Source organism: Poeciliopsis prolifica, unplaced genomic scaffold (genome assembly GCF_027474105.1).
Source record: "Poeciliopsis prolifica strain line A6 unplaced genomic scaffold, Auburn_PproV2 SCAFFOLD020, whole genome shotgun sequence".
Taxonomy (NCBI): Eukaryota; Metazoa; Chordata; class Actinopteri; order Cyprinodontiformes; family Poeciliidae; genus Poeciliopsis; species Poeciliopsis prolifica.
The window spans coordinates 2,896,605-2,909,088 of record NW_026562395.1 but is presented as its reverse complement, the minus strand read 5'-3'; the positions used below and the strand labels follow the sequence as shown (position 1 = coordinate 2,909,088).

Here is a 12,484-nt window from a genome sequence, read left to right as displayed (position 1 = left end):
CCTAATATTAAAGGATTGATTCATGAATGGGCGTCATTTATCTCTTTTCCAACAAGTTTCTTATAATTTATCTCGTAAATCCATTTCTTAGTTATTGAAGCTGTATTTTTTTAAATATATCTTTCGTAAGTTGTTAGTGGATGTAATTTATTTTGATTGTTGACACCAGAAATGTGAAACTATTTAAATTTTCTTTTAGTCAGCTTGTTTGTTGGTCTCAATTATCTCCACTGAGAGAAATTGAGGAAAATTTTTCTTTTCTTTGTTTTTGGTCAGTCACTTATCAAAAGAAACATTTGAGACTACACAACCGGTCCTAACAGGCTGTTGCTTTACATGCTGTGTGTGTATTCTGGCTGATAACGAAATAAATATAAGAAGGGAGTGTGTCAGATTTTGCACCATAAGCATACAAATCAGGATCAGAGACATTTTATTAGCTGGAGTTCACTAAACCTCTTCAAGCGCTCAGTCATTTGCTGACGTTTACATAAAACTGTACGAAAGGTCTTTGTTTTGCTTTTGTTTTCCATGTCTTTCAACAAAATGAGGACAAATCTTTTCCCCTATCGCTTTGTATATTTTGGAGTACAGTAAAACAGATGGACTGTAAAAAGTAAAAAGTCTTTTGAAACTTCATTTATTCCAGCAATTAATATCTGTATTTAAACCCTTATATATCTCATTAAACATGATGATGTTCTATGATATATTTCAATAATTTTTATTTTTTTATTTTGATGATTGTGGCATGAAGTTAAAAGAGAAATGTATTTCAATTACAACTACTTTAACTAGTTCACTGAGATCCATTGGTGAAAGTTATTTGTTACGAAAAATTGTACATCCGGTCTTATTTTGTCTTGCTTCAACTCTTTTTTATCTTCTCTTTAACAAAACAAAGCAACTTCTCAAGATATGTAAGCCTAATGTTCAGTTGTGTGTGCAAAAAGTTTTAACTTAACCTCTGCTTCTTTTCTTTAGGCCCTTTGGAGAAACATGTGATGACCCACGCAAGGCAGACCGCTTCCCTCAGGCAGAACCACAGTAATTCTGACTGGTGGGACACCAGCCATACCTGGCCTCATGGTGGCACTATGGGCGGCGACTGGCCTGAGCGAACCTTACGTTTCGGCAGGACAAAGAAGATAAGTGTGGTCACAAGACAAAAGAAAGACCAAGAGCCCAAAAGGATGAATGAGAAGAGGGAAGGAAGAAAAAAGCCGGACGAGAGCAGACAGCTTGACCAAAGGCGAGACAAGAAACGGGTCCGAAAGTTGTACCCGCTGCGTGGTCGGGGTGGGAATCCAGAGGAGGAGCTCAGCTGCCATGTTCTCCTTACCCGATTGGAAGAAGGCTCACATGACAAGGGGAGGTCTAAAGGCAAAGGAGGAAAAGACGGGCCCAAAACCAAACCCCAAATGGACAAAACCAGAGACAGAATGAAGGCAAAGTCACTACCAAAAGCCAAACTAAAATCAAAACATAAAGGTCTGGCTGACTATTCTGAGCTGAGAGACTTACAGCCACGCAAGCGCAGACTGGCATCTCTCAACGCTGAGGCAGTGAATAGTTTACTGCTTGAAAGACCCACCGACGCCCAACCAGTAACCAAACAGGCCAGGAGGCAGGAGGATCCTCTGGACGGAGTGGATCCAGCCAGAAGTTCTTTGCCTGCAAGTCCGAAAGCTTCACGAGGGAACATTAGTAAAGTCTCTCCGCCCAACAAGGTTGAACTGTTCCAAAGTCCTAAGCCGAGCAAGAAGGCTAAAACCAGCCGAGGCGATGAAAGAGTCTGGATGAGTCAGGAGTGTTTAAATGCACCTGCACCAAGACGACTAGCTGGACTCAATGCTGCAGCCCTGCTGAAGTTAACAAGCTCCTCAGTCACCAGTAAGCAGAGAGTAAAGGCAGCACCCACTGCAACGGTTACGTCCAACTCTACGGCTCCTGCCGCGGCCTCCACCCCAAAGCAGCACCACAGCGTTAAACTCCAAAACAAGCACCACTTACAAAAGAAAGGCAAGAAGCCCCCTCTGCCGCCCAGTGGTTGCTCAGCCTGCAAGAAAAAAGCGGACTTTGAACCCAAGGTGGAGTGGGAGACGAGCAACTGCACCCACCGCCTGACCAAACCAGGGTATCAGTCTCGTAGCATGCTAGGTTTCCCGCTAAAGCAGGTGAAGGAGGAGCAACTGGAAACTGAACTGAGCCCATACTACTGCTGTCCCCCAGAGGGTTCTGTGGAGTACTGCCACCGCTTGGCCTGCTTCCTCGGCCAGCAACCGTACGGAGACTCCGATGACCAGCCTCTAAACTCAGCCATGACCCCCTTGAAGCCAGAGTGCCTAGTAACCTCGCCATCTCTCACACATTCCCACCCACACCGAGCACTCGCCCTTACCCCCCACCCATGCCTCTGCACTGCTGACCACTGCTTCCCCGGCTACTACGTCCACATCACCCATCCAACGCACACTGGACAGACTTCAGCAGCCCTGGCCACACGGCCTCTCAACTTCAGCTCCACCGGCTTGTGCCCCAGTCGCATTACCGGATCCAAGCTCCTGGGGGGTCAGGTATCGCACCCGTCCGGTTTAGGCCACCCCGCTTACTGCAACTCTGTGGCTTCCCCCTGTTACGGAGATGCCTGCGGGATCAGTGGCTACAGCTACAGAGCGCTGCCTCCAGTGACGGGCAGCGGTTGTTCTTTTAGTGCGGGATGTACCGGATGTACGCACAGCATCAAGACAGGTGAATGAAAAAAAAAAAACTATCAATCAACTTGGATTTTCTTAGTTTTGGGTGGTTGGTGATCGGCCGATACTTAAATGTGAAACCGATCTTGTCCACCAATCTTATCTGCCTCTTCAAAGATCGGGAAATCAGCCACTTTCCCCTTTTAGTCTGCAATGACAAAAGCCTGACTGACAAACCCATCCACCAGGTTAACAGATTAACAGATACTGTTGCCAGATTTGTGGCTGTACTTAATCACTTTTCAGGCAAAATCAGGATGAGCATGCCAAGCTTTTAAAAGATCAGAGTTAGGCCAGAAAACTGAAATTGGTGACATTAAAGCAAACTAAACTTTTCCTGCTTTGTCCAATTAGAATGACCAGAATTTATTAGACTTTTACTGAGCTTTTCTCAAATTTAGAAGTTAAGATGCGTTACAGTTGCCTTGAATAAAAATGTTTTGAAATTCTGGCCCAGTCCTCTTGACAGAACGGCTGTGACTGAGTCTGATTGTTGGCCCTCTAGCTCACTGAGCCAGTCTCAGCTCTGCTCACAAAATTCAGCGCTTTGTGATGGCCGCTATAAAAGATTGACTTTTATAGCGAATTTGTCTGCATGTTTATGGTCTTGACAGTTTGGAAGGCCAATTTGGTCCCCAGTTTTAACGTCCATATTTCCATGTCTTTCTAGGACTATTGTATTATATGTCAAGTGCCAGAAAAAGGCATCACAGTAAAACATAAAAAATTAGAAAAAGTATAATAAAGGTATGATATGATAAAAAGATAAAATTTTGTTATTATGTGTTTGATTTTAGCTTTCTGTTTTCACCTATGATAAGACGAAGTAAGTGTTTTTGTTCCACAACCTGAAAGTCCTTCTAGGTTTTTCTTTAAACGTTGGCAGCTTTTTAGCTTATTTGTTTTTCGTCTACTCCGCCTCGGACCATGACCACATTGTTCACCATAAAATAAGAAAAGCTGCTGTTAGTTGTGGTCAATGAGGAGAAGTTAACGAGCCACTTAAAAAAGAGCAGAGTGAATAGTTGGGCATATGTTCAAAGTTGTATGTCTAATTTCCAGACTTACAATAAATTTGAACCCAATTCTAGTGTTTTGTTTGTTTGTTTTTGTTTTTTTACATCATCAAAATAATCTGACAGGAAATCTTTAATAGGTGAAAATTAAATTAAACGGATGGAAGAAATGTTGATGACCGCCTTAAACCATCTTTAATTCTGGAAGAGCCCAAAACGGTTACAAGTCTGCCGTCTTGGAGTAAAATCTTCCACGTTTTTTCCACCACATCTTGTAATGAAACGCTCTCTTTAAATCTGTCAGGTTGGGGTTTTTTGTTCAGCCGAGTAAATCACGATGCGATCTCAGCACCCTTCAAAACAAAAGCAGCCTTTTTGTAGATGCTTTCTCAACGGTCTGTGTTTGTGTCGGAAGGAGAATGTCGAGCCTTGAGCAAATTCACGGCCGTGCTCCTGTTAGCTGATAATGTTGGACAGCAGGTTGTCTTTATCGGAGCTTGGGTCAGAACTCATTGCTTTGTTTTATTGATTGGACCAATTCAGCTGCTCAGGAATAAAAAATAAAAGAAGAAAATGCATAAAACAGCTTTATTTGTCAAAAAGTAGAAGTGAATGCCTTCTTAAAACTGATTTTAGCAGCAAAATTCTTTATTAGCTCCGAAGATCATTCACTGTGATTTTAAAATATTTTGTCAATATGTACGTAGTATGATGAAAGATTCCCACCTTTGTTTTGATTTTTTGTTACTCTTAAATGTTTCAGAGAATATCACATTTGAAATGCGAGAACAAGGTTTCTAATTATTATTCCATTAGTTAAGGGGAAAAGTATTCTTGAACAATCTGACTCTTTTGTCGACGAGTAAATAAGTAAATAAGCCTAACAATGGCAATAACTGGCAGTGAGAATTTTACATGACTTGTGGGATTTTGTCCTGAACTGTTTCAGTTCAGTCACATTGAACAGATTTCAAGCATAAATCACCTGTTTAAGTTTATTACAGCAGTGACTTTGACTAGGTCACTTTAAACCTGGTTTAAACCAGCAAATAATGGCACTATTGATACAACGTTGCATTAAAACTTGTATTAAAAGTCCATTAAAATGGTCAACTTTGCATTAAAAGTGTCATTATTTACCGAATGACTCCTTCACCTTCATTACAGATGTTATGTCACGTTTATGAACATATCATGTCAGATATGTGCTACCTTTTCATCTGAAAGTCTGTTAGTAATCAACCTAACAAATTAATCACAAATGATGATGATGTAACAATAAGGGTAATTGTGTTCCCACATAGGTCCAGCAGGGTTTCCCCGACTGTATTACAAGCCTGGCGGGCCACCAGGCTTTACTTGTGCCCCACCATGCTTAGCATTACTAATTTATGCAAGTCTTTTTTAATATGTTTTAATTTCTTTATAGTTGGTGTTCAGGTATTAATCTCCCAATCTTTCAATAACATAATTATTAAGTGACATTTTCAGATTTACTGTCAACTTTAAACATTTTTAACTTGAAAACACGACAGGCCACTGGATGAATGACTGCCCTAGCGCCCGGCCACCGGGTTTGGCAGGTTTTCTTGGGGAAACCTTGGCCAGGTAGATGTGGGAAATTATCACTTTCACACAGACTTAAAGGTTTCAGCTCATTGAACAAAATTATAACAAATAATCTGAGCAAATGCAAAAGTCAAACAATTGAATTGAAAAAGTAGGAAAAAGAGGGAAAGTAGTTTCTATGGTACTACAAATGGTTTCAGTCAAGCTAGTCGAGATCCAACATGGTTGAGGATTTCAAGGTTTATCTGTTAGTTATTGTTGCTAACATTGTCTGAGTTAGGATTACAATTATACAAGACCAGCTAAGTCTGTACTATAAAACTTTGAGGTGAAATTAAAAAGCACTTGGATGAATGATAAATCTGTGCTTCCATGCTGTTTTTCCAGAGGCTTACACAACCCCAGAGGGCGACCACAGCCCTTCCCTTCTGGTTCCCTCCACCATGCCGATCGCCCAGTGTCCGCTGTCCGGTGTGGCCACTTCCACACAGACTAAAAGCCGCCTGCTGACCCCTCTGTCTGGCCGAGATCAGCCCCAGGCCATGTTAAAGCTAGCTAAGGAATGCCCTCAGAGCACAAAGGCCTCCAATGGCTCCTCTGTGGGCCACACCCGGCTCCTGACGAAACAGACAACCCCGGTGCCAACCCTCGGCAGCGGCAAACAGAAGAAGATCAGCCGCAGACGTGCGACGAACGGCTGGCGGCCTGTTGGCATCCCCACAGACAGGGAGGTCTTCGTTGCGGTAAGTTGCTTGAGTCTCGGGAGAAAAGTTTGTAAATCTTCGCACATTCTTCCTCTGTCGTACAGTAAATTCTACGTATTTGTAATGCCAGGGAGAAGACGAGGCCGCAATGCGGAGGTGTTACGAGGGAGTCGAGAGGGACGGCGAAGTGATCCGTGTCCGAGACACCGTATTGCTGCGATCCGGTCCCAGGAAGAAGTCCCTGCCGTATGTTGCCAAGATATCAGCATTGTGGGAGGACCCCAAAACAGGTAAGGTGTCAGGTTATCCATAAATCGCACAATAACAGCAGAGACTTGTTCTAATCAGAATCACAATGTCAGGACGCTGCAGCAGGTAAAAAAGAATATAGGCCATGAGTCACAAAGAACAACTCACATAAACGTACACAACCAGTAACTGAACCCCGTTTTCATGCAGTTGAACTCTGAACTCCACATCCTTCATCCCAGCACACCTGCACTATTCAGAAGACATGCCTGGTCCACCAAATTCCCTTCATTTACTCTCATACACTGAAAAGTGTAGCTAAAAAGCTTGAAACAACCCCCCAAAAAAAGAGCGAATAAATTTAAATATTCATATATCTCAATTTAGATCAGCTGACTGTGTCACATCTGTAAAGAGGTTCGTCTATTTTCAAGACAAATCTGACGCACAGAGGCGAAGATGACCGAGTGTTTCAGTCAGTCCTGAGCGAGAATGTACGGCAGAGTGTGTTCAGGCGATATATGTGTGTTGGTCTTCCTCAGGAGAGCTGATGATGAGCCTTTTCTGGTACTACAGACCTGAGCACACCCAGGGAGGCCGAGATCCCAGAGCACACTGTGAGGTGAGGCGTTCGGCAGACTGCAGCTAGGAATTAATTTCTCCCAGTGGGACGGTGATGGCTGTGCAACCTGTTCTGTGCCTCAAATACATCTATTGTTACGGGACAAGCTTAATGCAGTACATATTGTTTTTTCAAATGCTTCAATGTACATTTTACCAGTAGCAGCGATATGGAGGAGAACGTTGTTTACACACAATAGTGTGGACAGTGGCTGTTGCCAGAGACTTCATTATCTTTGCCTCTGCAGCCCTGAGACTGTTTGGTTCCTCAGCTTAACCACACTGCCACAAAAAAAACAAAAAAACAATGGTATCTGTTCGACCTCAGCCTTGCCGAAACCCTAGAACAAGGAGAGGAACGGTTTCACTCTCTGAAAATGTTTCCAGTGAAAGTCAGTGGCACTAGAGTGTTTTTTTTTTCTATCATGGTAAAACAAAGACACCCAACAAATCTCTCATGAACAGTTGTAGTTTCCTTTATGCTCACTGCTGCAAAGTGTTGCCGTTTCTTGTGTTATCTTTCTGGGCACAGCATTTAAAAAAAAACAAAAAACACTTGTGGTGATGTGACGCTGTACACCCACTGTTGGTTTCAGAATGAGATTTTCGCCTCTCGGCATCAGGATGAAAATAGTGTGGCCTGCATAGAAGACAGATGCTACGTTCTCCCTCTAGCCCAGTACTGTCGGTGAGTTAAAAAAAAAAGAAAGAGAAAAAAATCACTCTGACGAGTCATTTGTTCCACGTCGAATCTCGGCGTCACTTTCCTGAGACAGATTTCCTTTCACGCCGCTTCGTCTCACTGTTTCATTTGCAGATTTTGTGCCTTGGTGAAGCGGCGTGCCGAAGGCGCCCCGCCTGGCAGGGCCAGAATGGTGCCCTTCCGGCCTGACTTCGCCCCTCCCTCCCACCGCTGCGTGCCCACAGACGTCGACCCCGAGCTGGTGTACCTCTGCCGGCACGTCTACGACTTCCGATACGGACGCATCTTGAAGAACGTGCAGTAGAGCGAGAGCCTCCCCCGTCTCTCCCCCGTCGCAATTATCCGCCTTCACAGAGGAGGGGCAGCTGAAGAACTGAAGACCTCCACCCCTGTTAGCGATCAGTGTGAAAAGCGGGGAGACTGGGGAGGTAGTGGGGGGGCGGGGGGAATTGCATGTACACATTATGAAGCACAGATCCCTTTAGTTACATACCAAGAAGTTAGAATGTCGTGGGGAATCTCAGCTCAGTCAGAGAGCTAAACTCCATCCATCTGTTCAGATTTTTCCCCACCTCGCCTTCCCTGCCAGAAACGCCGAGCGCCGCGGCGGTCAGAACCGCGTCCCCCCCTCACCCCGCCCGAAGCACGTCAGCGCAACAATCATGTTTGTTCCGTTTGAGAGCCGCCGGCGCAGCAACGGTCCGGCACGCCGCTCCGCTGCTTCCAGGGAAACACGGGGCCGGCCCTGTCAGCTCCGCGTTAACGCCGCTCGACAAGCATGGGTGAAAGAGCAGCTAATGGAGAGTGTCATCCTTTTTCCCCTGATTTGACTCTGCACATCGTGCGTGTGTGTGTGTGTGTTTGTGTGTTGAGTGTTATCACTGAGGTTAAATATAGTGACATTTAGGAGGCTTTTAGGTAATCAAACCCAGCAAGAAAGTAGCTTTAGATGAAGTGGAGCATTTTATTTTTTTTATGTTGTTGTTGTTGGGGTTTTTTTAAACCGTTTCACATTAAGCAACTGATCGGCAAAGATCACCGTGTATTCCTGATAATACACGGTACTATCAGTGTATTACAATACCCTGATAACCATATGTTAACCATATGTTTTCACCATATAAGTAAAAAACTTACGGTTTTTACTTATATGGTGAGAAAAAAAATCCCAGTCAGTGGATTAAAAAACTCGACTGCACATGGCTGCAAATGACGACCGATGTTTTGATTTTATGCACGTCATATAAGAGACCAGGAAGCAGAAACATTGCAAAAGTATTTATTCCCCTTTAGAATGTTCCTGTGTTACAACCATGAATTTGAATGTATTTCATGCTGTTTTTTTGTGTTAGACCAACACAAAGTCGCACATAAATCAGAATAGCTGTCATGGAAATTTAGTTCTTTATGAACTAAAATCAGATTAAATATTTCAACAGTGAATACGGGGCAGAGTTAGTGTTTCACGACACAAAGTGTTTTAGAAACAAGCCAAAAAGCTTTGTTTTAAATTAATCTTAACGGCAGCATTTACTCCTTGATGTTTGCTAATGTTTAGGGTTTTTTTTGTGACTTTTCCTTCTTTCCTTCATTTGTGGATCGGGTAACTTTCAGTTCAGCCAGACATGTTCTGAAAGCAATTTGTTGCAGGGCAGTGAATGCAAATTGTCAGCTTTTGAGATTTCGGTTGTAAGATAAATTTGACTAATTTGGCACCACTGCGTGTTGGTCTTCCACTTAAAATCAACGTTAAGCACATTTGAATTTGTGGTTGTGACGAGACGTAAAATTTGCCAACACTTTTGCACTGTACTGTATTTCTGTTCCTTTCCAGTCTCCACGTTTAGGACAGTTTTCACGTCGCCTGATTCCTGATTCCTGCAGCCTGTCCAGGAGAAACCAGAGGACGGGGCGCAAATTTGAACGCCCCAAATCTCCGCCTCGTCGTCGGCGCTCGTCCCCATGTTTTGTTGCACTAAAACCAATCCCTCATGAAAACACACGATCGCCTCTTTGTTTCGTATCGGAGCTGCTGAGACATTGGCGGGACGTGAACGGCGGGGCTTACTGTAGCGCATTTGTTTGGGTGTTGCCTTGTTTATTGCGAAGGAGACATTACAGTTTGTGCAAACTGTTCGTTTTGACGACCAGAGACAAGTCGACCAACACGTCTGCCATGGTAACTTGACGCTCTTTGTACTGGATGAAATCAGTATGGATCTAGAGTCATTCCTTTTTCGTTTTCCCCTCACATATAATCCTATAAATACTCGGTATGTATTTATGTATGTATTCACACTGTTAATGTGACTAGATGTGCAGAAGGCTTCGGGATTCAGTCCTGGCTTGCTGTGCAGGCAATCGTAGCACTGTGATCGGTGTGTGACTGGACTGAAGGGGTGTTCCATGCTTTCAGGTGAAGCTTTCGCCGATCACAAACCACGCGCCCTCTCATTGCCTCCACCCCTGCGACGTTTGAGTTGCAGCTGTAAAAGATCCCCCACTCTCTGAAGCCATTTGTATCTCCCCTCCTCCTCTATTTGAAGCGCATCAATCCTGACTCAAAACTAAATCAAACCCTACGTTTCCTTCTTTTCCCCACTGGAGTCTTCAAAAAGGAAAAAAATATATAAGTCTATATATTCTCCTTACTTCACAATTTCTCCTCCTCCTAAAGAATATTTTATTATGTCGATTTGCTAAGATGGCACATGCAATATATTTTTTAGAATTACTATTTTTGAAGAATGAACTTAAGAAATCTTAACAAAGTATACGCTTTTCTTTTCTTTTTCCAGTAGCTATCAGGTCGGTCTAGAGTCGATGTTTGACCAAACGAAAGAGAAATATAAGGAGAACATATCTGAACCCCAGGAAGCATCTTTAAACAAGCAGACAGCCAATGCACAGTGTAGAAATTATTATTTTTTTCCCTTGCAAGATCTGTAATGATTATATTTAAAGTATATTTAAATGGAGAAAACAATTGAATATATTAAGATGTCAGTTTTAAGTTATTTGGGACTAATTATGTAGATTTTGTGTATTTGTGCTTCAGGACAGAAAAGCAGTTTTTTTGTTTATTTGTAATCTTACAAGCTTAATGAGGTTTAATAGCAGAAACGTAACCGTAGGTTAGCTTTGTTGAGACCAGAGCAATTTTCACCCAAAGCACCTTCGCTCTGGAGGACCTCCGTTCGGCTCCCGAATGGCCGAACAGAAACCGGACCGACCTTAACGGGACAGTTCGGGACTTTTTCTAACCGAGGTTCTGCAAATGTGAGGAGCAGTTCATATCTTGCGACCTTCAACAAACGCGCTCTGCATTGATTCTGAACGATCCCTTGAGGCGTGCAGTTTGGGAGAAGGGTCACCTGAGCTTTCATTGACAGGGCAACAGGGGACGGGAGGTTCCTCCGAGGTCCTAAGCTGAAACCAGAAACCCTGGTGCAAAAGGTCAGATGTCACTTGCGAAAGATGTAAAGTATTATTGGATGTAGACTGACAGTATTTCAAAACGGTTGCCCTTAAAACTCTACAAGGAGCATCCCTTTCTGTCTTGTTCAGGTTAACTGGTGGATCGGCATAGATGTTGACATTAGCATAGATGACAATATTATCATGTTGGCTTTCACTAGCTGGATGGCTAGCATTAACTCAGTCCATTCAGCAAGTAGGCTTTTGCATTAATGTCAAAATTAGCATTGAAGCTAATGCTAGCTTAATCATGAATCATAAAGATGTCTTTTTGCCCCCTAGAGGTCAGCCAATGCAAGATTACAGATGCTGTCACACCAACGTCCCTTATCTGTTCGCCGGCCAGAAGCAGCCGAGGAAAGCTCAGACAGCCATGTGCTCCCCTCCCCAAGTGCTGGCCAGCCTTGCAAAACGCATGGACTTAGATAGCCTGCTGTCATTCAGTAACCTAATCAGCCACAGGCTTTTTGCATGGAGACAGTTGTGTCCTTATTTCCATGAAAACAAGGTTGGGCAAGCACTCAGGAATAAGAAGTTTCAGCGAACTATGATGTGAAACACTGAGTGACCTTCGCTGCCGCGTGTGTGTGTGTGTGTTTGGGCGTGCGTGCGCTTCTGTGTGCGTGTTCACTCCCATCAGACAAAAAGCACCCGACCAACCTGTGAGATTCAGCTTTCTCTGTGGCCTGTATTGATGCTTATTGTTGGCATATATTTTGATATATTTTGAAAATGTGGGATATACAGTTTAGATATTTTTGGAGTAGAAAGAGTTACGTGTATCAGATCACTGTCACTTTGTCATGCTCTCTGAAGATCTCTTGGATTTTTTTAATTTTATTTTATTTTAAAGACTATATCATCCCAACTGATTTAATGTAATGTTGAGAGAATATTTATAAAATTTAAGTCCTTTGTGAAAACGATGACTCTGAGTTGTTTTTTTTTTTTTGTTTGTTTGCTTGTTTTATTGTCGCATGTTGCTTGTTGTTTAACCAACAGTCAATTTGTCAGATCGGATGAAACGGTACCTTCTTTTAGTTTATTCAGTTTACTTTTATTTGAAAAATCAAACGTGCTATTTGTGATTATCGGAACATGACTGTGGACGTAGACGGAAGAGGGAGGCAAAGGTCACAGCATGAATATCAACAGGAAGTGGGTAAGTTTCCCTCCAATCAGCTGTAATAACGATGGTGTCCACATGAGGGCAGCAGTGAGACATTGGCTGTTAAATTCTGTTCTGACCTCCCAAGTTTTCGAGCAGGAAGAACAGCCTGAGCAGTTCATTGATCAGACTTAATAATGCAATTAGACACACCCTTAAATCTGAGATGGCTCCAATCACACGTTTCTATGTTCACACTAAAGTGTCTCTTTTGTTGCTGT

The 12,484-nt window shown here is 43.1% G+C and overlaps 1 protein-coding gene across 4 annotated transcripts in view; it reads left to right on the top strand.

Moving 5' to 3' along the window:
• LOC129368984 (bromo adjacent homology domain-containing 1 protein-like) overlaps positions 1 to 12,018 on the top strand; it is a 48,289-nt gene extending 36,271 nt beyond the window's left edge. For 3 of the 4 annotated variants that reach the window (XM_055044202.1, XM_055044200.1, XM_055044201.1), the window contains exons 2-7: positions 985 to 2,751; positions 5,729 to 6,084; positions 6,176 to 6,335; positions 6,837 to 6,916; positions 7,512 to 7,603; positions 7,733 to 12,018. In XM_055044202.1, the coding sequence (XP_054900177.1) occupies positions 1,005 to 2,751; positions 5,729 to 6,084; positions 6,176 to 6,335; positions 6,837 to 6,916; positions 7,512 to 7,603; positions 7,733 to 7,922 (2,625 nt within the window). In that variant the 5' untranslated portion in view covers positions 985 to 1,004 and the 3' untranslated portion in view covers positions 7,923 to 12,018. The remainder of the gene's footprint in view (positions 1 to 984; positions 2,752 to 5,728; positions 6,085 to 6,175; positions 6,336 to 6,836; positions 6,917 to 7,511; positions 7,604 to 7,732) is intronic. The other variant, XM_055044203.1, reaches the window with a different exon arrangement.
• Positions 12,019 to 12,484: the final 466 nt, after the last annotated feature.